The 27,117-nt window shown below is 36.7% G+C and overlaps 1 protein-coding gene across 2 annotated transcripts; it reads right to left on the bottom strand.

The window, feature by feature from the left end:
* Window positions 1-958: 958 nt before the first annotated feature.
* On the bottom strand, window positions 959-26,797 carry LOC145785082 (uncharacterized). 2 transcript variants are annotated; one of them, XM_082596782.1, is made up of 14 exons: window positions 26,688-26,797; window positions 20,696-20,850; window positions 20,239-20,332; window positions 19,125-19,302; window positions 18,357-18,478; window positions 16,568-16,858; window positions 15,415-15,642; window positions 13,683-13,883; window positions 12,811-12,989; window positions 9,994-10,108; window positions 8,390-9,226; window positions 4,783-4,901; window positions 4,037-4,135; window positions 959-3,068 (listed from the first exon to the last, which is right to left on the bottom strand). In XM_082596782.1, exons 1-14 carry the CDS (start codon window positions 26,779-26,781, stop codon window positions 2,838-2,840), a joined length of 2,943 nt encoding a protein of 980 aa, XP_082452908.1. In that variant the 5' UTR covers window positions 26,782-26,797; the 3' UTR covers window positions 959-2,837. The 2 variants fall into 2 exon arrangements, with proteins under 2 accessions (XP_082452908.1, XP_082452909.1); XM_082596783.1 differs by lacking the exon at window positions 959-3,068 and adding an exon at window positions 4,244-4,354 and having other exon boundaries at window positions 4,056-4,135.
* Window positions 26,798-27,117: the final 320 nt, after the last annotated feature.

The raw sequence follows: 27,117 nt of genomic DNA, 5'->3' as shown, positions 1-27,117 counted from the left end.
TTCTAAACTTTACATATTGAAAACGAATCTTAAAAATATATTTTTTGTGTAGTTAAATAATAAATGCTATTAATACAAAAAGTGCTCAATGTCCAGCTAAAAAGCTAAGCAGAACGAATTATATCAAGTTCAGTTACTACTTTCTAAAACCTTTACAGCCTGTTTCACCTTATTAGAATCAAAAGGAAATTATTTGAATAGATTCTATTTGAATAGGCTTCTTATGAACCTAATAAGTTGAAAAAGACTGTTAAGGTTTCGAGTGAAGTTTACAGCTGAAAAGACTTCTCAATAAGTGCCACTAAAAAGCATCTACAAAGTGAAAGGCTTCCATAAATCATGCTACCCGCTAAACATTCAAGAATTATTTTGTTATTTATCCATTGAAAATGGCAATTTAAGTTGACAACGTTTTGGCCAAATTTGCAGTTGCGCTTAAACCTTTAGAAATTTTCATCCATAATTGGAATAAAAATGATGTGATGACGAAACTAAATTTGTGTGGCGAAAGGTTTACAATTTTTCAATTCAGTTTTTCTTATTCAATATTTCTTCACTTGACTAACTTTGCTTTTCCTTGAGCTGCTAGAGTTCGTATATGGGTTGCTTTCTTTTAAACTTCAGATGTTGTGTGGACCACTAAAGTTAAGAAAAAGCAGTTGATTTTTTTGTCGTATCCAGGCTCACACCTGGTGGTTGAAGATTTAGATTAAGTGGACGGGAAGGCAAGGAAGCCAATCTTCGTGTCCACCTTCAGGCATGCCTTTAAATGTCCTGCCAAAGACACAGCCGCATGCTCTTGAGCGGTGTCGAACCGGCGCCCTTACGATTTCCGTTCCAAGGCTCTCACCACTGGGCTATGCAGCCGACAGGCAGTTGATCAAGAACAAGCACACGCACTTTTGTCTTGACAAGATTTTGCATAGTAAGCTTTCAGGTGAACTGGCACAGATTCATAACAGAAATGTTGATTTCCTTTTTGCATTTTTTCGAAAACTGTCAACTGACAACAGGCAAATATGCACATGCGATAAAACCTTGTAGGCTAAACAATAAACACACAAATGTAGTTCTTTCAAGTTTAAAAAAGTAAAAAGCGTCTTAAAAAAATAAAAAAAAACACTTCTCGTACATTAGGACATATAGAACAATGGTATTATAATAGTCTCAGTGCAGGCGTAGCTGTGAAGAAAATGCATTGCTGGCTCACTCCTGGATGGAACGCAAAATAAAAACATGTGGTTTTGCATAAAAACAGGTGCTACATGACGAAACACGTCACACACGTAAGCCTACATTGCTGCATAACAAATCGTCATCGGTCTTTTAAAAAAGTTTCAATTGGAGCACATGTAGGTAAAATATCTTCACACTTTATTCAAAGTATGAAGTTTTTTTTAGTTTATAGATCTCTATAACTATTTTTTACAATTTTTTTTTTAACAAACTCGTAAAAGAAACCAGTAACATATAGTAAAAGAAACCAGTGATAGGCCTATATAACTATTTTTTACAATTTTTTTTTCAACAAACTCGTAAAAGAAACCAGTGACAAAACAAATTAGCAAAAATGTTCTTGTGCTTCCAATTAAATTGGTTTTAATCAATTATTTTTTTTTAAATGCTAAAATTGTGTAAAAATTTCTCTTTTTGGTTGTATTGTTTTCATAAGCATAAACAAAAAAGTTTCACGACATCAGCCTTAGGCCACATAAGGAACATTCAGAGAATCACAAGCAGTTATGTTTGGTAACAAAAAAACCTCTGAGGTTAAACAAAAACTTATTAATATAGTTTAGTTTTGCGTAACAAAAAAAATGTGCTGAAACATTTAAACGCATTGCTAAACGCATTCAGCAAACGTTAAATCAAAGTAACAATCAAAATTTATAGCTAGACAAGGATATGTTGTTCCATATCTTCCATTTGTGGAAGCGTAATATGCAGAGCAGCGATCCTTGAACTACATTTCACAAAAAAGCATGCCCTGATATTGAAAGACAAACAAACTTTTAGTTTTCTGAAATTGGCGAACCCTAAGAACTAAGATGTAAGCACAGATAAAGCTGGTCAAAACGATACCTTCGCTCATCATAAAACTTCACCTTAAAATAATATTCCAAGTTAAATAAAAATCAATTGAAAGCTGAAATAGATACAGCTTTATACAAGCACACACTTTTGTATTAAAACATTGAAGATAATCCGCATTTGTTAGTCATAGAGCAGCCAATTGTTTCACATTTATGAAACGCGACAGAGTTAAAACAAACAAAAAAGCAATTATGACGCGAGAAAGACATTCGCAGCGATTCATAACGAACATCACTTAATTTGAATTGTTTTTTCAACAAAGCTTTGCGTCATCTTACATCCACTAAATATAGAAGGTCTGCGTGCCTTGACTGATGTGATTAAAACACTGGCTGCTTTTAAGTAGTCACTCTGCTGTCGTCTTATCCAGGTTTATACCCAGTAGTTGAAGATTTAGTGGGCGGAAAAAAAGGAAATCAGACTTCGAGCCCACCTTCGAGCATGCCTTTAAGTGTCCTGCCAATAACACAGCCACATGCTCTTGAGCGGTATCGAACCGACGCCCATTCGAATGCGTACCAGGGCTCTCACTACTCGGCCATGCAAGCTCTCTGCTCATGCGAGGAGACATCGCTAACTTTAGATGGTAAAAATAATAGTTAAATTTTTATAAGGACAATAGTTAATAGTTTGATAATTCATATCACATAAACATGTCTGTCATAGACTTTTTTCGCTGGGTTACTTCTTTTCAAGCATTTCATGACGTATGATAAAGCTTTGGTATAAAGAGTTCGCTTTGTTCACGACCTGTCTTCGCTAGGTGATGCGCTTGAGTAACCTAAACTGGATCTGCCATCATTGTCAGTTTCAATTTTGTCTTCGGCCAGGAATGCTGTATTGACGTATTCGTTCGTAGTTCTTGTTCGATCAGCTTCGTTGGCGTTGGAATTGTTTGCATGGTTCACACCTTCATCAGTTCTCATGCCAGACCTCACTTCAGCCGCATGGACGTCATAATGTCCGGTATGATCCTAAGTATTGTTACAAAACAAGCAAAAGTTACGTTTGATGCATTTGTCAGAAGTCCAGTAACGGATTTTCAAAAAATTGTTGGGGTGCATTAGAGTTTCGACAAATTTTTTGAAAAATTGAATGATCAACGTAAAATTTTATGTCCGAAAAATAAACAACTAGATCCCCAGACAGCAAAATTCATGCATCAAATGGTTTGCGTGAACTGGATGACAAATCAATTCAATGGCTGCTCGACACCTGCCCAAACATCCAGTCTGCGCTGCCGCCACTGCCCATTGCCCAAGGTTGGTAAAAGGCAGAGCACCTCGACTCCTGGAGTGGCGAAAAAGGTTCAAACATAGAAGCAAAATCTATCATTTTTACATTGTCTGCAAACGTGGAATCAATGTAAAAATGACGGATTTTGCTGTCTGGATGGATTAGCAGTCTGGGAGGATTTTTTCTCAAAACGTCAAAAGGATTTTTTCTTTAACGACCAAAGAAGGATTTCAATACCTTCCACCTTGACGGTTTATAGCATATAATGTTGTACAGTATGGTCTCAGTAAAATTTCAAAAATCTGTCTGAGATGTCCAGACCTTTCCTTGCGCATAGCATACAAGACAGATTTCACCTCATACCACTTTTAACATTATTGAAATACTTCAATTTAATTCTTAACTACATGAGTGACCAATGTACTCCCTTTAAAATGTTGCATTTTTTCCACAGCCAGGCACGTTAGAAATTTATCTCTTAAAATCCACTGCCGAACTATAGCGTGCCCAATGCCGCCTGTTACGGTAATAAAATGGGAATTAAGTGTCCTGCCAAAGACACAGCCGCATGCTCTTGAGCGGTGTCGAACCAGCGCCCTTTCGAACGTCGTTCTTAGTCTCTTACTACTTGGTAAAGTAGCTGACCACATAATTATGTTACTGTTTCAACACTAACAAACACTGGTAAACGTATGTCAATTGTTACCGCGGTTGGAGAAGAAAAAGATTCCTCTTCCATGACATTGTCTGGCTCGTTCGGTGTGGTCAAGGAACGTAGTCGAGCTTCTTCGAGATTATAATTCCCCTTGTGAAAGTAACAAAACGTAATCATTGCTTGACTATAGCTTAAAAAAATTAGATGATTCTTTCTTTTATATCTTTTAACTGGAATTTGAAAAGTAAAGTTATTTACCAACTGCATTTAGGTTGAACAGTATCCGTTCACCAGATTTCCTATCTCATTCTTAGAGTGACGTACACAGGTAGGCATTGGGTTAGGGTTAGGAATTGGGTTTTGCCTCTCCTTTTAAAAAAAGTTTCAGTAATTTAATAAAGTACGGCACTTAATAGCACAGTCACATCAAATAGAAATGTTGTTAAAAAGTAAGCAAATACTAAATCAATGGCTCAATTTTGGGCCTAGTTTTGGTTTATCTTGGCCCAAATTTGGATTGGATCTACATTCTACATACTTTTACATGACAGCCTAGTTATGAAATCTTTCTGTCCCAATGATAGATTAGAACGATTAGAACCACTTAAAAGGTAAGATACTTAAGAAAACTGTTTAAACAATCCCAGACAGCAAAATCCGTCATTTTTACTTTGACTTAACGTCTGCAGAGGTCGAATCAATGCAAAAATGAAGGATTCTGCTGTCTTGGTTTTAAGCCAGCCTATTGAGTTGCCAGTAACATTTGCAATAGCGACGATACGCGTGAATGATCTTACTTGTCGGTCTCTCCTTCGATATTCGCGAACAAGTAAAACTACAACTGCAACTAAAATGACAACCAGCAAAAGAATCGGACCAGCGATCCACGCGAGTGAAGGTGGATAGACCGGCACATCTGAAAATATATCTATCAAAAGATACGAGATAATCTTGAAGATGTCTAGAAAGTTAAGTCTGTTGGCGTGCGGTGCTTCTTTCAGTGACCTACACAGGAAATTTTTATAGGGATGGTTTTGAAAAATATTTGTATGCAGTGGCGTAGCCAAGGGGGGTTTTGGGGGTTACAACCACCCCCTTTGGCACGCGTGTGAGTCACGATATTGAGAATGATGCTTTCAGTCTCTTCATGCTTGAGAATGATGTTTTCAGTCTAAAAATAATTGCCTAATTTTAAACAAAACTGCATTAAAAGAGCGCGTTTTGCCAATACCAAACATTTAAACATCCCAGCCAGGAATTAGCAACAAGAAAAGATAGAGACTTAGCTTTATTTCCGAAAAAATGCCGAAGGAAATTTCATTTCTTTTCGGCGCATAACGAAACTGAGATCTCGAAATCAATGAAGATAAAAAGAATTTTCCGTCAAAATGAACAAAACATTATTTTGAAAACGTTTCAACGTAACATTAAAGTTGCTCATGCTTGGAGCTGTTCCATCAAATGGCGGAAAGAAACTGTTGCCAACAAAAATAGGCCGGTTATTTAAGCAGGTACTTATCACCTGAGTCCACACTAGCCTATTTTGTTCAAGCAGCCTCACTGAACTTAAACAAAATCAAGCAACAAACTTGAAAGTTTTGATACCAGCTACTCAATTCTTCACTTTTTAATTTCGTTGAAGATTATAATTGCTGTAACATGACACATACGTAACTCGATTTCATAATAACTAGTAATACGTTGTGTTGGTGAAAAACTAAATGACGTATTTAAATAAAGCCAAAAGCAATAATAAAAATCAATTTCAATTTTCAAGCTCGAAAGGGGAGGTTTTAACCCGCACATCCCCTTGCTGCGTCAATGGCTTTCTTATTTCTAACCTTTGATAAAGTTCCACCTCCTGTAAAAGTAAAGGTGAGTCCCATACTTGAATCTAAGAATCGTGGGATGAGAAGATAATGTTCTCATTATACCAAGCCTTCGGCACTAACGAAGATTAACACAAATGATGGAAATGAAACCATTTTAGTGCCAAACACCAAGCCCCCAAAGTCTACTAAAAGTTGGTGAGCAGTGTTGTGTGAACAAAAGCTATTAGTCGCGAGATCGAGTAAATTTAAACTACTGTTGTATTTTAAACCAAGTGCCTCCCATTGCTTCATAATCTTGATTGCTCGTTGAAAGACGTTTGTGCATGAGAAGAGAAAACATGCAAATTAACAAAACCACAGTTTACAAGGAAGGCTAAAACTCGACAGCAAAAAAGCAACTGATTTGTTGTCTGAAAAGCAACATATGAATGAAGTTGTTTTATTGATGAAATTATGTGAGAAGTTGATAAAGGTATTTGAACTGTTCTGCTGCTGTGAAGCTGAAGATGTGGCTAGACAGTGTAGTTTTTAAGTTTTTTTCCTGTGATACACTCAAATAATTGTCTTGGGACGTGCTAATAAATTTGTGCTTAATTCACAATGTAGATACTAACAACCTGTTTTAGCCTGATGTTGCGAGTTCGCTGTGGTAATAGCGAATTGCACCAGCTTTTGGAACACAGCTCCCTACTCATGTGCTATGATGATATTCCCTCGTCATAGCACATGGGTAGGGGGCTGTGTTCTGAAAGCTAGTGCAAACTGCTATTATCACAGCGAACTCGAAGCATCAGGCTAAAACAGGTCGTTAGTATCTACATGCATACTTTTCATCGAGGTATAGGCTATGTGTCTGACAAAACCAACAGCACACATCTAATACACTCAGCAAAACACCGAAAATCTTAGAAACGTTTTATACAAGAGACAGTCAATGCTTGGAATCAAGCAGAGATGGGCGTGATCTTGATCTTGAAGATCACAAGTGATCTTGAAGATCAAGATCGTGATCTTGATCTTGAAGATTACTTTTTTTTTGGTGATCTTGATCTTGATCTAAGATCACTTTTTTTTGTGTGATCTTGATCTTGAAGAACAATAAGATCAAGATCACTTTAAAATTAAAGTTTACTTACTAGATAGAGACATTTTTTAGAACTCGTACTGTACAAAGTAGTTAGTGGCGACTACTAACATTAAGCCACTGTTAATATGATATGTGTCCAACAAAAGACGATTTAAAGTCTCCATCCAATCTGGTCAGTGTTGCCATTTCAAAATTGAAAAAGTTTTCGGTGTTGGTCATAATAAAGAAGTCAACTTCCGTTTACTTTATGTTGACGTATAATAAAAAATGGTTTAACTTTATTTACAATTTCCATGTGTGAAGTTTAAAGAAATGTTTGCTTTCTTTGACCCAATTTTAGATGTTTCAAAAGTCTAGAATGGCGGTGTTAAAAAATCTGGACTCTAGCCGACTTTGGTCATGTAAAGTGGTTTATTGCAGCAAATCAGCCAGACCAAGACTTGTTTAGGGTCTGAGTATGGAGCGGTTTGTCTGACCGCAAACCTCTGAACTTTTTTGATAGCAGACAACAATATCAAGGTTGCCAGATGGATAAATGGTGCAATAAACATTGACATACCGGTAATACAGTGAAAGTTAAAACTACTTAGTAACACGAATAAAAACTCCCACATGAACCAGACAAAAATTTGGTAAAAAATGATGCAGTTCAAACTTTATTTTTATTTATTTATTATAAATAAAAAGCATAAAACTAATTGCTCTTTCAGTAGGCTACTACTGTAATTAACCTCGGCCTTGGGTGTGACGTTGCGTTTCTACGCAAACTACGTCAACAATTGATAGGCCTAATAGCAACAGTCACTAACTCATTACAATTCTTAAGCCAGCAATCGAGTAGTTAAAAGTAAAAGTTAGCATTACCAACTATACACCTTTACCCAGGTTGCTTATAATAATTATTTTTTGCAACATCATTGATCAAAAACTTCATTTTTTTTCAAGTACACAAAAAGTGATCTTGAAAGTGATCTTGATCTTCAAGATCACGATCTTGATCTTGATCTTCAAGATCACTTAGTTTGGTGATCTTGATCTTGATCTTCAAGATCACCTATTCTTGGTGATCTTGATCTTGATCTTCAAGATCACCAATACTGGTGATCTTGCCCATCTCTGGAATCAAGTATGACAAAAAAAGAAGAAGTAAGAGTAAGAAGTATTAGTAGTATTAAAGTAAAAAAGAAGAAGTAGAAAAGAAGAAGTATAGCCTACATCGAGAAGTAAACAATGATCATACTGCTAAAGGCGAAAATCAATCTATTTCAAATTCTGTTTAGTCGGGTGTAACAAGAACTGACAGCGATATACCATGTTTCGCCGATGAAGCTGGACTCAGTATAGCACCACTACTTTAAGCCACAGAGTTCTCGACCCCTGCTTTCACCAGTTAATTGTGAACCCATATTAACTTTTTTTTCTTCTAACAAGCCGAAGACATAGTGGTAGTTACGAAGAATGTTCAGAAAAGTAGATGCCACTTACCTACTGTTGGACGACATATAAAACTTCCCATAGTGTTATAACATGTGGAATTGCTACTGCAGTTAGTGATGTTCATAGCACACTCATCAATATCTTTGCATAAAGCTCCATCCGATTGAAATCCTTCATCACAAATGCAGTTGAAACTGCCTATTGTGTTGTTGCAAGTGGAATTGCTCGTGCAATTATCATCGCTGGTGGCACATTCATCTATATCAACACAGAGAACTCCATTTTTTCTAAATCCTTCATCACAAATGCAATTGAAACTGCCTATTGTGTTGTTGCAAGTGGAATTGCTCGTGCAATTATCCTCGCTGGTGGCACATTCATCCAAATCAACACAGAGAACTCCATTTTTCTGAAATCCTTCATCACAAATGCAGTTGAAACTGCTTATTGTGTTGTTACAAGTGGAATTGCTCGTGCAATTATCCTCGCTGGTGGCACATTCATCCAAATCAACACAGAGAACTCCATTTTTTTGAAATCCTTCATCACAAATGCAGTTGAAACTGCCTATTGTGTTGTTACAAGTGGAATTGCTCGTGCAATTATAATCGCTGGTGTCACATTCATCCAAATCAACACAGAGAACTCCATTTTTTTGAAATCCTTTATCACAAATGCAGTTGAAACTGCCTATTGTGTTGTTACAAGTGGAATTGCTCGCGCAAACGCCCTCGTTGGTAATGCATTCATTGATGTCACGGCAAGTCGTTCCATTTCCACTGAATCCATCGTTACAAGTACAATTGAAGCCTCCAACTGTGTTCTCGCATGAGGCGTTCGGGTGGCAATCGTGTGGTCTGTTGGTACGTGCACACTCGTTGATATCTAAACAATGGACGGAAAAATTAAACGATAGTTTCATGCACCGGACAGCAAACGAACACAAATCTAAGTTGTGTGATGTTAACCATAAAAGTCAGCAAAGAATGATTTGGGTTTTCAACAGGGGATTAGATTTATTCTTTGAGGCTAATTTTGTCTAATAGAAGGATAAAATTTCGGCACAGTACATGATGATTGATAAATATTCACCATATAATTTAGAAAACGTTGTTTGAGTGAAATTACCTTGAGGCAGTCAGTAAAGGATAAATGAGAATTAAACGATTTGAGAACCTGTGGTGTGTGCAGCATGCATATCAATATTCAGCATGTGAATCAGAGTTTGTACTATCTCAAAGCACCATTTGAAATTGTTTGGTGACTGGAGGCTAGAAGCCCATATTCAAAGTATTTAAATATGTTAGTCAATAATATAATAAAGCTTTCGTTAATAATACTAAGTTTAACTTTCGTTTTGCAGAAACTGATTTGTTGTGTCTTCCTTTTTTCTTTAAATAGGTTGAAAATAAAATTACCGAAAATCTATTAAACGATGTTAAAAATAGTTGGTTCGGCTAAAACTTTCAAAACAGTGGTTGAAACCCATTCTCATAAAGAAATTTGATGAATTTACTAATTTGTTTTAAGTAATCCAATTAAGGGTTTTCAGCAGAACAACTTTGCTTTGTAGGCCTACGTAGGCTACATGCGTATACAAAAGTGTTTGTAAATAGGCCAATAAAAATAAGTTAATTGCAGTTGTTACTAACCTGTGATGACCACCATAGACCCTGACAATGTTACAGTAGTCCCATCACTAGTCATACGTCTTGCAATCATGGAGATATTGCTTCCAGCTTCAGGGTTTAGTCCATTTATTTCCACCTACCAAGAAAATCAATACTGTAGCCAGGTGCGTCTACACGAGAAAGTGTTCTTGCTTAGAAATTCTTGCTTAAGCTAGTTTTTAAGCTTGTTTCGTCAAACACTCACAATCTCGAAAAAAGATTTTGCTTGCTTGAACGCGGTCACGTGAGTATTTCAACCGCAATGACGTCACGTTTCAAAAAGTTCGCGCCAAAGCAAGAAGTAAACCAACTGTTTTTTAACAACTAGTCGGCAGTCGCAGTGAGCTGGCACTTTGAGTTGTTGCAGTCATTCAATGATTTAATAATGGCTTTCAAATGTTAACGTGTGTTATTTTTTTTGTGATGGTCATGGTCAGAAATAAAAGCAACTGAAGTAAACTTGTGTAAAAAATGCTGCAAAAAGATAAGGTTGCAAACACGCAATTCGCGCAATACTTCAGAAAGAAGTGTTCCGACACCTTAGTGAAGTTAGAAACAGGCGTGGCCAGAGAACACTGGAAGCATCAAATACAAAACAACAACTACAAACTTCCTAGTTGCTTGACTAGCAGCCAGACTACTGAGTGTAAACCTGAAGTTTTGCCGCGAAAAGATTTCTAAGCAAGAGAACTCACTTAAGCGCTCAGTTTTTCGCTCTGGAGCGTATTTTTTCTCGGGCATTCGCTTACTCGCTCAGTTTCTTAAAAGTAAGCAGCACAAAGTGCGATTATCTTAAACCAGGGGTCGGCAACCTTTCTTCAGTCGCGGGCCAAAACAAAACTGCGCAGATGTCAACGGGCCGTACAAGTTTTCCATTTGCACTTCCGTTTTCTTTACTTTTCATAATATTGTTAAAATTGGCGTTCTTATCAGAGTATCTCCATATTTAGCTACTATAGGCTTATATAGATTAATATAAAGAAAATTAGTAACAATTGGTAACGAAAAACACCAAGTACTTTATTTATTGACAGCACAACATTAATGTGATATTTGATGTTGTTTCCTGCTAGAAAGTTTCTGAAGGTCAGGTGATAGGTTGGATGAGGCAAGAATCATAACATCTTGCAAGTGGTCATCAGTAAGTTGTGTTCTCAACTTGCCGTTAAATATACGGTTAATTATAACTCTAAAAAATAAAGTAATTTAAAAGTTTGGACCGGCTGTCACTAAAAAGGCCAATTCCTGCTTCCTAAGCTACACATATTTCTAAATTATCAACCTTCAAACAAACTAATTCTTAAAACTTCAAATCTATCAAACTATCTGTCAGGCCTGCAACGTCGCTCTCTCTAAAATGCAGTTCGCAGAGAAAGAATATCAAGGAAATTCAAAATGGCGACAATGCCCTAACTAAGCATTGTTGCGGCATAAGTACACAGGCTACGTGATTACAAGTGAGCGTTACGGATAAATATGGAAAAGTAAAAATTGCGAAAGTTTTACATAACATTTAGTAATCTTAATTCTGTTATGTAAAACCAAATGGCAGCATAAAATAATGGGATGTTGGTTTTGGCCCGCCAACTACAATTTGCAAAAATGCTGCGGGCCGGATAATTTTGCTTGGCGGGCCGGATCCGGCCCGCGGGCCGTAGGTTGCCGACCCCTGTCTTAAACAAACAAGAAGTTTTGCTAGCTTAAGCAAGAAAACAGTCGTCGTGTAGACGCACCTTACAAATAAAAGAATAAATTTAAGTGAATACATGTTTGTATGACTTCCGATATGAACTAATAGTTATGAGTTTGACTTTGTTGAAACCATAGCCATGACTATAAATGTTTTGCATGTAAAAATGAAATATGGAAGTTTCTAAGAGTAACGAAGTTTATTTGCTTGCGTAACCAGTCATTTATCATCCTAAAAATGTAAGGATCTTTACATATTTATCATTTATTTTATTTATTTATCATATTTATCATGGCATCGAAACAGTGACAGACTTCTGTTATCTGGGTGATCGGATAGATGGAAGTGGTGGATGTGAAGTAGCGGTGACAACAAGGGCAAGATTGGGCTGGGCAAAGTTCAGGGAATGTGGGGAAATGTTGTATGGCAGAAAATTTTCACTAAGGATGAAAGGAAAAGTATATCGGAGCTGTGTGCGGCCTGCAATGCTATATGGTAGCGAGACATGGGTATTGAGAGAGAGTGAACTGGCAATCCTGAGAAGAACGGAAAGGTCAATGGTGAGAGCAATGTGTGGGGTGAAAACGAGAAGGGAAAAAAGGACTGAAGAATTGTTGGGTATGCTAGAGATGAGAGAGACCACAGACCAACTGGCAAGGGCAAATGGAGTAAGATGGTATGGACATGTGATAAGGAGGGAGGAAGGAAGTTTTCTTAGAAAGGCACTAGATCTAAAGGTGGATGGGAAGAGGAAACGCGGTCGTCCAAGAAGAACGTGGAAACAACAAGTGAAGGATGAATTTAAAAAAGTCGGACTGAAGGAGGAAGATGCAAGGGACAGGGTGAAATGGAGAAAAGGGATTAAGACAATTGCTGCGCGGAAACAATCGGCCACCCCCACTAGTGGGGAACAAACCGACGATGGATTATGATGATGATGATGATTTCAATCATTGTCTGCCCCTTGTTAGAAAAGTTACGGGCTCCTAAAATCATTTCAGGTCTGAGTCAAAAAGTACGCCTGGAACCCCCCTGTCAATGCGGCTGACTATTCATCACAGCCTTTGTTGGCATTTTCAAAATTGTTTTGCCACGTTTCTTTTAGTTACCATGTAAGTCGAGGAACTGTCCAATTGATTTCTAGTTAAAGTTACAACAGTTGTTTCGTTGAAATTGAAGGTGAACTCGATTGCGCGTGGTAGAAAAGATGATGGAAGCAGCAAGGTAACACCAACACCATCGTCATTTGTAGTATACTGGATGGCTGATGTGTCCAGTACTGATCCATCTATTCATAAAATACTGTTGTTACTAAAAGAAAAAAAGTTTAATTGAATAGAAAAAGAGAAAGAAAGACAAATGAATAGGGTTTACTTAAGATTGATAAAAGGTAGATGCAAATCAGAACCATCTGAAACTAGAAAAAGAGAAGTTCAATCTTGATTGATTGATCTTTATCCTCGCTACTGGGAAAGCTTCTTGCAGAGCTTAATCCTGACAGTTTCGCATACTTGTAGAGGCTCAAGTTCAATCTTATGTATTTCAATCTTCTTTGAAAAGTAGAAAATTTATGAGAGACATTTTCCCATAACCAGAAAAATATTTTCCAAATCAAAAGATTAGGTAAGATGCACTGAAAATTTTTAACTTAAAGAGAAAAGCTAAAATGATTTAAAATGAAATGATTAAACCATTCAATAGTTGGAAGTTAGCTTACATTTAACTCGATTCCTAAACTAAAAATCAACGAGTGGAGATTGTTGACGATAGCTCAATATATTAAACTCCTTACAATATTTTTACAGTTTACAGCTTTTTTACGGTACAATTTGTACCAATAAAATCTGGTTTCCAAAGTATATCCATCAGTCGGAGAATCAAAAAAAGAAACTTACCAAAAGCAGAACCTAATTTTCATCTGTGAAAGCATAAACTGCTGGAAGCAAATTATGCACCAGAATCTTAATTATTATTTTCCCACCTGTGTTATGAAATATTGTGTATCGGCTTGAATCGGGTGACGTGTCTGGGGCAAAAGCGCCATGTACTCTGTCATAGATTGTGACGTCATTATCGTTGGACGTGCACGTCTTCAACAAATAGGTTTGTTCAATTCCATATATGGTATTGGAAGACAAATTGAAAAGAGTTTCTCGATCAGGAAATGAATCGAGTTGGATTTCTGGAAAATCAAAAATGTGCAAAATTTTATTAACTACAATAACCAGTTGTAGAATACAGTAGTTATATCTTTTTTAACGAAACTAAACATAACCTATATTAGGGTGGCTCGTTTTTGAACTTTTTTTTTAAATTCTCTCGGGGTAGTGGGGAAATGGTGCCAATGAGTGAGAAAACGCTCATGACAAAATTTGAGATTCGTTACAAATTGTCTTCAGCCTCCTCATGGGGCCCAAAAATCGAAAAATGGGGTAAAACGCAATTTTTTTCAAAAATATTTTTAGTTTGGGTAGATACAATATTCTTTAGATATATCTAAATAACCTAAAAAAAAAATTGAAGTCATGTGAACTATTCCTTCAGCTTCCTCACAGCTTCTGAAAATTTTCATTTTGCTGAAAATTTCGCATTTTTGTTTGTGATTACATAACTACAAACTTCGTCAGTGACGTAAATTCAAATAAAAGACGTCACTTTTTCCTACCAAATTAACCCAATTTCATTAAAAAATGACGCAACAGCTCAGGGCAGGTATATAAAGAGAAATAAAATGACGTTTTATAGCTGGCAAAGTGTTTAACGCAATTATGTATCATGTAACCACCCACAAAAAAGCGAAATTTTCAGCAAAATGGAAATTTTCAGAAGCTGTGAGGAAGCTGAAGGAATAGTTCAAATGATTCTAATTTTTTTTCTTAGGCTAATTAGATATATCTAAACAATATTGTATCTACCCAAACTAAAAATATTTTTGAAAAAAAATGCGTTTTTGACCTCATTTTTTGATTTTTGGGCCCCATGAGGAGGCTGAAGACAATTTTTCACGTATCTCAAATTTTGTCATGATCGTTTTCTCACTCATTGGCACCATTTCCCCACTACCCCGAGAGAATTTAAAAAAAAAGTTCAAAAACGAGCCACCCTAACCTATATGTCAAGTGACGACCTAGTAGTAGGCCGTGGTCAAGTTAAAACTATATCAAAATAGAATTAACTAATCCACTCTCAAGACATTTGGAGCAAAGATGAACAACAGATAAAATTGAGTTTTGTGAAAAAACAAATAAATTGAACGATACTTGTACAGGAATAATTCTGTGCCAACATTCGATCGGTGCTTTATTTCTCGTTATTTACTCAGTTAGCTGGTTATGTTTAAGAAGTTGAAATTTATTATTTTTATTGCAACAAGTATTTTCAGATTCTTGATGAGGGCTTAAACTGAACCGAAAACGTTCGACTGTTTAAATTATTGTTTGGAAACTTGTCTAATGTATTTTTATAATGCTCAATCCTATCTTGGTGTTGTGTCTTGCCTGCCTATGATACAAATCGCTTGGGATTAATTTCGAATAGGCGGCTTCGATATAATTACTGTAATATAACACTTACGTTGGAAACTTTGAATAAGGTCTGAAATTTACCACACCATTTCCTTGGTAGACAATTTGACATCCCATACTTCTAGAAATCTTTGGTATAGTATGGTAAATTTATAAAGATGCATTCATGCTGAGATGTTGTTTTCTCACCTTTGTCAGTAAAGAAATATCGTATCGGAGAAGTGGGATTTAAAACTCCAGTCACATCTTGCATGTTCAAGCGTCCACTTTTGTCATGTAATGACCACAATTTTGTGTTTTTAGCTTCTTCGTTAGGTTCGCAAATCTCTTCAGAATCTGGATCTCGGAATGATAAATCGTATACGTTGTTGTCGCTGGAACTGACAGAAAACTCGAATCCAAGTGATCTGTTTGAAGCTGAATGTGAAAGCAATTTTTGAATGAACTAGCGTTCTGCAGGTATACTGTAAAATCACGATGTGTTTAAATATGCAACAAAATGAGTTTCACGTTTTGCAGTATGACCGTTAATTAATATTTTACAATTAATATTTCTAAGTTACTTTGACTAAATGTTTATTATAATTTATTCATAGTTGTACTGATGAGTTCTTTATGAATGAAAACCGGTTCTGCAACAATAAATGGCAAAATAAAATTGTAATGCTGTGTGGGGGATAGCTAGTCATCGATAGTATAAAGAATGACTTCGAGCAAAAACTTTGGAGTTTTATGTCATTTAATATTTCACAAGTGTAGATTAAGCGTTCTTCTTTATCATAATGCTGCGGGTCGCTGTGGTGATAGCTCCTTAATGCTTTTGATTTGTTTGTTTTTTCGAGTTTTCGGAACACAGTCTTCTAGTCATGTACAACAATAACCACTCGTCGTTTGAAACTGACTAAAGAACTGTGTTCCGAAAGGTTGCGACAAACCGCTTTTACCACAGCGAACCAGCAGAATGGGGGGGGGGGGCTGAAAGAGAACGTTCAATTTACATTTGTGAAGTAATCTTTAAATATATATCAAACGCAAACCCAACTCATGTGAATGATATGCGCTCGTGAGTGACAGTTTGGTTTAAGCTTTAGAGACTTTGAGCAAAGGAGAATATTATGTCAAAATAATACGTCATGAATTGAAGCCATTCAGAAACCCTTTGCTCTTTTTTAACATAGTTGCTATTGAAACTGCAAAGTGATTGAAAAATTAACGACCCACTGGATTTCACTTCTGTATAATGGGAAAAAAAACATGTTCGGCAAACTTCAACCAAAGTTGTTTATAGTTGCCGCCATTTATGACAATTCGTATAAATTTCGTCTTTATCTTACAAACTTACCTTTAAACATGACCAAAGTATTGTTGTAAAGTGTGCGGTCACTTAAAACCAAAGCAGAAACGTTTGGCGATAAAGACTGAACGTTCAATACAATTTCATGATGACAAAGAATATTTTCGGATTGCGCCTCTTCCAATTCAACGACGGAAACACTGAAAACTTCGTCGGAATTCGCTTGATAAGCTAGTTCTAACTCGTTGGCAATAGTTTCCCGCAGGGTGACATTGGTATTGTCTGATGACGTGTAGTTCCGGGTTAAAAGGTCAACTCGAGCAAATGCGGACAGTTTTTCTGTAATAGTTTTGAAATTGATAAGTAAGTAATAAGAGAAAAAGGGACAGAACTTTTATTTCATCTGTTGCAAGAATAATGAGGTACAATTATAAACAATACGAATAAAATAGCACCATAACAAAATAGATTCCAGAACAGACATAAATTGCAAAAAGCAATTGCTAGGCTAATTGAAAAAATGCAGTAGTTGAAACATTTGGCTTCACCTGTACGTAATGTTGTTCTCGGATAAAAAAAAAACATTTTAATATTTTCACAGGCTGATAAAACTTTGCACTTGAACATAATGATTGACAATATTAAGCTATCCTTCACTGACTAATTTAGAGAAATTTTGTTTTTAAAACTATGTAAAGAACTTAAAAAATGGAATAAAATGATCAAAGGAAAACGAGCACGTGGAAAACAACGCCTCACTTTTCTCAATAACTTCAAGAATCATTTTTGTGTTCCAACCACAATTTTTAATACATTCAAATACCGGGATTAATGAAAAGAACTATTCATGAACACCTAAGCCTGGAACAGGCATGGTGCAAGAAGAAGAAGAAAGTACTTAGGATTACAACACGGCACAAACCAAACCAATTGCAAATATGAAATGCCTACTTGAGCGTGGAACGGTATAGTAAAAAAACTATAAATTTCCCATCTATTCGATTCCACTGCATGCTTTGGTACATTTAACAGCGCCCAAGAATAACATAAACGTCAAGCATTACCGTTGTACAGTAGTGTGTTGTGGAATGCCTAGTGCTACCTATCAAAGCTATCAAAGCTCTTTGTACAAGCTCTTCACCAATAATAATAATAATAATGTTATGGTTCATTTATTGTCACTTACAACCGCTTAGGACTTTTAACGGCAGAGGTCGTTTTTAATTTTGTATCATATTTACAATGTCATCACATTATTACCCGACTTATTCTCACTGCGTTATGCAAGAAAGAACACAATCGGTTAAAGTCGTCGGTTTGATCCGACCTGGAATCGATCTCAGATCTACCAGCACGAGAGCCGAAAGCGATAACTACTCGGCCACTGAGCTGGAAGTTGAACAAGGTTCAAGAGATAAAGATTCGATGTATGACGTCATCAGTGATGACGTAGTTAGCACACATGATTCCGCCAAAAGTAAATTTGTAAGAACGGATTGCCCATTCTGAAAAGTTTCTTTAAATATAATGCATCCAGTCTTTCAGATACTTGATAGCGCTGCCAAAGGGATTTACAGTAAAACAACTCTTTAAAGGATATGTGACATCATGACAATTGAGAACAACTCTTTGAAGTATATGTGACGTCATGACAATTGAGAACAACTCTTTGAAGGATATGTGACGTCACGATAATCAACGATGCTGTTCATAACTTTGTCATTACTATTGATTCATTTACCGTGATGTCATACGTGCATCAAAAGAAGATTTGTGTTCATACCCTTCTGGCTACGCTGCTGCATCAACGCATGATTGTGATAGTTTATTTGCTCACCAGTATCAAAGCTAGTGGTTCTTCCATACGGGCTCTGTGATTCTGTGTAGTTTACAACAGCGTCAAATTGGGCAACTCTTGCACTCACCAAATAACGTGTGTTTGGATTAAGAGAAGAGATTCTAAAGAGAAAAATATAGTTTTAAACAAAGGCGCTCAGCTGGACTGGAATATGATCATAAAAAATGAAATTTTTTGCATATGCTTTTGTCATTTTATCGTGTATAAATGTCTATCCGTGGCGAGGTTGGAACGGGACAATCAATCTGATCCACTGCTTGGCAAGCTTTGGTAATAGTAAGGATTGGTATAACCAGGCAGGGTATTGAACACGTATCTACCCGTCCACAAAACGGTTATTTTATCTATTAAATTCCAAAGCTGGTTGTATGGTAGATAATGTTTTTAAACTTTAAGTTTTAAGATCTTACAATATGACACGGACTTGCGCTATAAATAAAATTAAAGCAGTTAAATAAGATGCAAAAATAATGAAAAAGGCAATATAACGCAAGAGAACAACTACACGCCCAGCAAGCTGATGCAAGAGAGAGGCCCAATTACGGATCCATAGGAGGCACTGCCTAATAATTATCAATTCAAAAAAAATGTACGACAAGTCCAATTGATGTCAAGTTATCTTGTTGTGTATCGCGAAGCCTGGTTAAATAAAAACTGGAAACCAATTAAATAAGTCCAAAAGTTCTCATTCGGCAACCGATGTTGATAGATTAATGATGAAAGTTACAAAGTCGACGATTGCCTCACATAGCCACGTAGTGTGTATTTGAAGGTGTGTCTTTTGGCACATCTAGTGTTGATGTTTCATTGGTTGCGCTGTTGCTGTATTGAATCTGCCATCCGGTGGCGCCAGGTGTTTCTTCCAGGAAGACAGTGACGAAGGTTGGCTTGGGAATCAGGTGAAGTATGGAAACGCCAGCTGGTGCTAAAACACAAAAAATGAAGTTACCATCTTTAAAATTGCAATATAACAACTGAAATACAACCTGACTTATGGCATTAAAAAAAGAGAACGGCAACCAAAAATGTTTCTCTAACAAATAGAGCAGGACACTGGAGTACAGCAACACCAACAATAAATGTCAAATTTGATTAGGAACAGGTGTGTATAGAAGAACTGTGTTAATGGTGTTCAGGTGCGCTCAAATGGATGATGATAGCGTTATTTACAATAACATTGCAATACAACCTTGTACAGTACATATTAAAATTTAAGGCTGCAGTTAGCTATTAGTACTAGGAAAGAAAAAGAGAAGGAATCAAAAAAAGGATAAAAAGGCTACGTTAGAGAGGATATGACAGTTGTTAAGAAAAAGATTCAAAGAAGAAGAATATGGTTTAAAGAAGAAGATGCTTACAATAACATAGTTTAGAAATAAAAATAAATCCGCACTGGCAAATCCACTTTGGGGGATTTAACTCAGAAAACTTTTGGTTGACAAAAGCTTCAAAATGTAACTATGGTAAACAGATAAAACCAAGCAACCACACGACATTTAACATCATACAATAGAGTGAACATAAAACTATAAATTACAAACGTTTTCGGCCATACTCAAGTTAGCCCTTCTCAAGTAACGAAAATAACTGATTTTACAATTGTATCTACATTGAAAATAACTGATCTACACAATGAATTGAAAAACGAAATGCAGAAGAATGAAACGACAAAACACTTGAGTAATGCCGATAACGTTCGTAGTTTGTAGTTTATAGTTTTATGTTCACTCTAATGTATTATGTTAAATGCCGTGTGGTTGCTTGGTTTTATCTGTTTAGAGTTAAAGAGAGTCACCTCTTTACCAAAATTGTATTATGGTCAATCGACAAAAATACAAAATCTCACTCTCAGGATACTGACCAGTTCTTGCTGTTGCTTCAGCCGGATTTCCAAGCGTACCATTGGTAGCTCTCACAACTACTTTGTAGATGATGTTGCTTCTTCTTTCTGTAACCTTCATTCAAACATAAAGATTAATGTGGACATTTTATACAATTCCATTTCTTGCAAATCGAATAATTGTCAGTTGTATTTTTACTTTCTGTGCATGTAGGTGCACAACTAGTTCCTGTTTCAAATAAACAAACCAATAGTTTTTTTCAACGAGAGTATAAACCTTAAATCATGATTTAAGTTTTATACTCTAGACTAGATAAAAAAAAAAATTGGTTTGTTTTGTGAGTGTTTGCTTCTGTATTAGGTTGGTCGCCGATTTGAGGAAGTGTCAATACCAGGTCGCCTAAGATTCTAGTTAGTTATCTTTTTCCACTTTTGACTGTTTCAAGTATTTCTATTGCTTTGGCAAAAAACGACTTACAGCAACGTTAGTTGATGCTTCATTGTACGTTGTGGCATCTGAGACGTTATAAAATGCAAAGACAGTGATCTGGTAGAAATCTGCATCTTCAACTCGGGAGAACGACACGTTGAATCCGGTGGATGTTTCATCGCTGATGTTTATGGAAGTTGGGGCTGAAACGAAAAGAACAAATTTGGTGAAAAAAAATCGACTGAAATTATTATTTGTAAACGCAGTACGCACGTCTTGTGTATCGAAACAACTATTTAATTTAAATGTCTTGTAAAAATCTTATGTCTGGAAAATAGACGACATACAAAATTTGTGGAGGTTATTTTTAGAATTTTTTGAAAACTGTTTTCGTAGTAGGCTATCATGAGATCTCGTATCTTGAAAAAAAAAAAAAAACAACTACCTATCGGATTTTAACACTATACCGGTTCGTGCACATGGACAAATCTCTCCTTTATTAATTAAATATTTAACGTCTGTAAATGTTCAATCAATGTAGAGAGAACAGATTTAATAACCGGATTATTTCAGCTTGGCTGCAAGCCCTTTTTTCGTTTTATCTAACAATTAAATTTCGATAAAAAAAAAAACGAAAACTTGTGGTTGTTCTACAGTCTATTTTACATTCTAAATAATGTTAGAAAGCAACAAATCTATACACTGGTAATGCCTAATGCAACTTATTCTCAGTGGTTGTGTTATATTGATGTATGCTGGGTTATCCTCTCAAATACATTGCATCAAGACAATTTTGATTTTGGTTTTTTATGTAGAGCGTGTTTATCATCAAAAAGGCGAAATGTTGTTTGAAAATGAAATTTATCGCAATAATGCAGACTACCCGCTCATGATGTGCAATTTCTCATTCACCACAACTGCTAAATTTCATTCATCGGGAATGCTTTAAATACTGACATTTAAGCAAGACCCAATATCTTGACATTGCTCATTTAGAAAAAATGCTCAAGAATAAATCTCGCAAAAACAATGGTATTTTCAGCTTAGTCATTCCACAAAAGTAACGATTCAATTGACTGACAAAAAGCAGCGGTTGAGAACTATGCGGCATGAGTTAGTGGTGCGATACTGATGAGCCCAGCCTCATGGGCGAAACACGTGTCTATCGCTGTCAATTCTTGCTACACTCCTGCCGAAAAACACATTTTCAGCTTATTTAAATAAGCTTACAATTTAAAGAAAAAGGTAAGGTGAGCCCATACTTGATTCAAGTGTTGGGAATGAGAAGATAAGGTTCTCATTGCCGCCTGGACTAAGGAGAGTAGAGTGGCTAGTTCCTTTCTCTCGGCCGCCTTTCCTGCAGCAATTATGCTCACCCAATTTATTCCACCCTATAGGTAGAAGTGAGCGGTGTTTGTCAACAACCAGCTGAAGCCGGGAGTCGAACCAGGATTGCATAATTGGAAAGTCAACGCCTTATCCGTTGCGCTAGCCTACACTGCAATGCTTTAAAATCACCAGCTTAGTGGCCGAGTGGTTTCGCCTTCGGCTCTGGTGCTGGTAGATCTGAGATCGATTCCAGGTCGGGTCAAACCGAAGACTTGAAAAACGGTACCGATTGTGTTCTATCCTGCATAGCGCAGTGAGAATGAATCGGGTAATAATGTGATAACATCGTAAACCTGATACAAATTAAAAATGAGCCCTGTCGCTAAAAGACCTTAGCTGTTGTAGAGCGACAATAAATAAAAACCATAACATTATTATTATTAATGCTTTAAATAACGCAAGGGATGGTACTTGTGGATGTGAGTGTGAAGGAAGTTTCAATTGTTGTAAAGCAACAAACAATAAGTTTAATATAACGTCGAAATGAATTAAAAAACTCAGTAAGAAAATCTTGAAATGGGTTGGCTAGAGGGCGACAAAATTGTCTTAATAGAAGGCAAGATAAACGGTAAAAGAAACAACGGCAGACCAAGAATGATTTGGACATCAAACATCACTAAATGGACAAAATTAACTTATGAAAATGCAGTACGAACAGCTCATGGTCGAGAACAATGGCGCATTGTAACCCTCAATACAAGGAAGGAACATAATGATGATGATGAGAGGGCGACTTCCTTGCTTTTGACAGGGGCCTGCATCCATCGATATGGTCTGATCTTATGAGACGCTCTTCTGGTGTGTACCGGTACTCTTCTAAACTATCACAAGGTATTCCAGGTGGTATATCGACAATAAACACCATGTGGTTGTTTATAGCATAGTTTACACCAAAAAATCGTATCATGTGATTGATTGAATCTTTATCCTCGAACTCGGAAAGCTTCTTGCAGAGCTTAATCCTGGCAGTATCGCATACTTGTAGAGGCTTTGAATCACTGACGCAGGCGCGGTCACCGAGATTGACAAAGTGAAGTTTCCGATCGTTGAAGTCTTGTTGCCAAGGAATTATGCCATCCACTAGATGCCGCTGAATGGAGAGCAGTCCTTAACATGCGTTGCTCAAGCGCACACTCCGAGAGTCGAACCAGCGCCGCTTGATCTTAAAGCTTCTTCCTTCCAGGAGTCACGCGCTAACCCACTGAGCTATCGGGGCGGACTATGGTAAGGGAAAGACAATATGCTTGCTGTTCTACTGAATGCTGGTTAAGAACTCGAACTAGTAGCTTCATATGGCTATCTCACAGTTGAAGCTTGTTGTTTTTTAGCCAGTTTTTAAATATTTTTCTGCAATCCGCATTGGTAAACTGTGTTGAAACCACCGGGTTGTGCAGTCCATGGACTGTCCAAAACCACATCAGTTTGTTTGCTTTTTTGCAATTTAGAAAAATTAATATGTGAAAAAAATAACTAAAAAGCCAGAAAGAACCCTTTCTCACTACTGTAAGACTGTATATATTTTTTGTAGTTATGTCATGTTAGGCTACTATGCATGTGATTTCAATTTTAAATCATATTCTCTTTCAACAGAATGTTTATCGCGTGACGATGTCCAGAGGCATGTTGTTTTGTGTGATGTAACACAGAAACAGAAACTACACCATTACAACACAACCCACTTGTGAGGAAATTTTCTCTTCAATGAAAGTTCGATTGACGTCTAAAGTAGCGCAATAATCGATCAATCAGCCGCACAATATCAGTCGCCGCGTATCGCGAACATGTGATTGAGTCGAAACAATGGAGCCCTACGTCATCCACGCAAATTTTTACATGGTGATATACGTATAGTGTATATTAGCGCACAATTTGTAAACATGTACAAAGTGCTGACGGCGTTATTCTAAGCCTTATCTGGAGTGGGGCATTCAAGCATCAAAGGGAATATATGGTGCAGACCAGCAGCAAATCAACCGTTTTTTACATTAATTCAACGTCTGCAGACCTTGAATTAATGTAAAAAAGGAGTTGATTTGCTGCTGGTCTGCACTGGATGAGATTGCTTTGGTTTTGTTTTTCATCACTTGCTCTGAATTAGTATATGACGTGCTGAGTCACATGACTGTGATGTCATATGTCACGCATGATTGCGTTAATGCTTTGGCACAGAAGAATACGTGGTGCCTACCCTTTTCATCCCTTGCTCTGCATTTGAAAGAAGCATAAAGAAACACTTGATTTGTATAAAAATATTAATTCAGTCAACATTTCCAGTTCAAAACAAGATAAACATACCAGAGAGCTGTGATTCTCGATTTCACTTTCATTACATCACTCAATTACCGATATATCACATTTTCAAGACGATTTTGGTTTCGAAAACGAACAACATATCATGTTCAAACGTCTTAATTTGTGGATGTTAAAAAATATCAGCTAGTTTTTGCACTCGCTACAATTTCGCTTTGGAATGGCAAGAACATCACCTGCCCAGAAAGCAAAATCCGTCATTTTACATCAATTCAACATCTACAGACAAATCAATGTAAAAATGACGGATTTGTTGTCTGGATAAGGATGTTTTGTTGCTTTTACGTTTCTAAAAAATCGCCCAACGTGGAAAAGATGTAAATAACGTGACTTGTTAAAGTGGTTCCTTTTCAAATGACATTATCTATTGCAAGGGTCTCTAACTCAAATTGCTCTGAAGGTCAAATGAATACTTGTGAATTAACCCGAGGGCCGCAATACTTTTTGCTTTACAGAGTTAAGCCTGTCTCCCTGGCCCGTTCCGCCATTCTACTTTTTGCAGACGGGTGCTACAGTCCACGAATTTTTGATCCATACTCTCCTTCCACAAGCACCTTGACTCCACAGCCTGCCCCCCCCCCCAACTTAAGCTGGTGGACCTTCTTCGGGTGCATCGCCACCCCAAAATTACACCCTTCCCCGCTACCGCGGGTGTAGCAGGCCGGTTCTTGAAAATCTCTGACCTGGCCATGTTTTGTTCTTCTTGCCGTGTCAATTCGTTTGTACTCGTGCGTTGTCCATGCCGATAAAACAGTTCATCACCGTTCAGTTCATCAGTTCAACTGTCCATGCTGAACAGTTCATCACCGTTCAATGAACAAAATAACACAGTAAGGACGTAATAAAAGTGATAATGGGAACGTACCAAAAACGTAAGATCGCAAAAAGGAAATAGTAGTAAAAACAAAAAGATAGAAAACACTCAAAAATCTTTCAACCGACTCTCAAAAATCTGTTGTATCGCATCTGTCATCGCAGTGTACTGTGTGTTATCGCAATGGGCGCAAATAAAAACACGATTATTATTAAGCTATGCAGTACCACGAGATTTGATATTATTCCTTCATATCGAAAGGAATACAAAGAAAACAAATCAAAGTTTTTGAATCCCACGTAAACCTTATTAAGAAATTTTGACATATAGTGACAAGTAAATAAATGAAATTGTTGATTAACTTGGGACAATAAGTTTTGAGTTTCGTAATCGAAACGCACAACAGCTCCATGTTTGACAAAAGAATAACAAATGTTGACAATAAAGATAGAAACAAAACTACCATGAGATAAGAAAAAACTCAGAAGGGAAAATTATTGGAACTTTTGCACGCGATGGAAATTACGACACCACAATTACACACCAGCGTTGCAATACTCACAAAATTGCTCAACTAGAACGAACAGAGCAATTTATCTACATACGTCAAATCAATGTAAATAGGCTACAGCTAATTTTTCTGGCCGAGATGCTACTTTACAAACTTCGGACTTCGGTTTGGTAGGTTTCTTCGCCCATGATCTTTCTCAGAAGCGATCAACATCACATTTGTTGTAGGCTACATTCTTGTTATGTGAAGCCTAGCTGCGCACTTAGGCTACTATCTAATTTTTCCAGGAAGTAAACAGGGTGAATAATATTGAATCAGACTTAAAAATTATTTTATTTGTTGACAAGTGTTTTTTCTATTACTGTTGGCACATAATAACTAATGACAACAACTATCTAACCTACACTACGATAAGAATTTTATTTAATCACACCAATAAGTTTGTTAAACCAACATGAACGTAAACCCAGCAGCAAGCAAGCACTCAAAACAAATTTGTTCGGCTTGAAAATCCTAGAAATCTGAGCCAATCTGTGAAATAGTTTGACAGGTGCATGGTGCTATAGAATGAAGAACAATTTTGGAAACTTTATTGATTCTTCTTTCACTTCAGAAATCAATCTTCAAATAAGTTTTGTAAAGTTTTAAAAGATTTCTGTTGGTTTTAGAGCATGTGGCAGTGAAAGTCGCTTTCGGGAATTTTCTAGTAGGCTACTCGACTTCGGGCCTGTCAGATGGCCATTGTCATGCGCTAGCAAGAGTTGGAGAGTTTTTTAAACATGCAAATAGGATTTCCAAATCTTAAAAGACTTGAAAGCCTTTGTCTTGTAATCTTTATTAAAAATTGGTTTCATAAAAGTGAAGCTGGTACATTTCCAGCCCGATTCACTTTGCTAAATCCGCCGCTCGTTGGATTTTATATTTGGCATAAAAAACTGTTTTCATGATATTTGTAACATCTTCCATTGTTGAAACAATTATACATTCATAACGACAGTACAATGAAACCAACTTACCTGGTAATTGGGCAAATGTTGACGAAAACATGAAACTGAAAACAACTACCAAAGATATGCAGCAATTAATCCCTTTAAATTGTTGAGCCACCATTGTGTGTCAGTTCAGCTGTAAATCATCTGTGTTTTTAATCAATGTCGTTTTAATAAATTTTTACAAATATTCTGAAAACAAATTGCACTGTTATGTGTCTAATATGTATCATACAACTCACCAACACAAATTCCAATGCCAACTACATCTGTTCAAATTACACGTCATTCTGCAACCAAATAAAACCACCTGCACCGTCATATCAAACCAGCTTTTACGCAATAATTAAAAAAGTCCACGACTTCATTTAAATGCAATTTCCTCTCTACAGTGACTATTACGTAAGTTCTCGGCAAAATCTTTCTTTGCTGACCCTGACAGCTTTAAAAACCTTTT

The sequence above is a fragment of the Aplidium turbinatum genome, chromosome 16, assembly GCF_918807975.1.
Source record: "Aplidium turbinatum chromosome 16, kaAplTurb1.1, whole genome shotgun sequence".
Taxonomy (NCBI): domain Eukaryota; kingdom Metazoa; phylum Chordata; class Ascidiacea; order Aplousobranchia; family Polyclinidae; genus Aplidium; species Aplidium turbinatum.
This window is presented reverse-complemented; position numbering and strand designations above follow the sequence as displayed.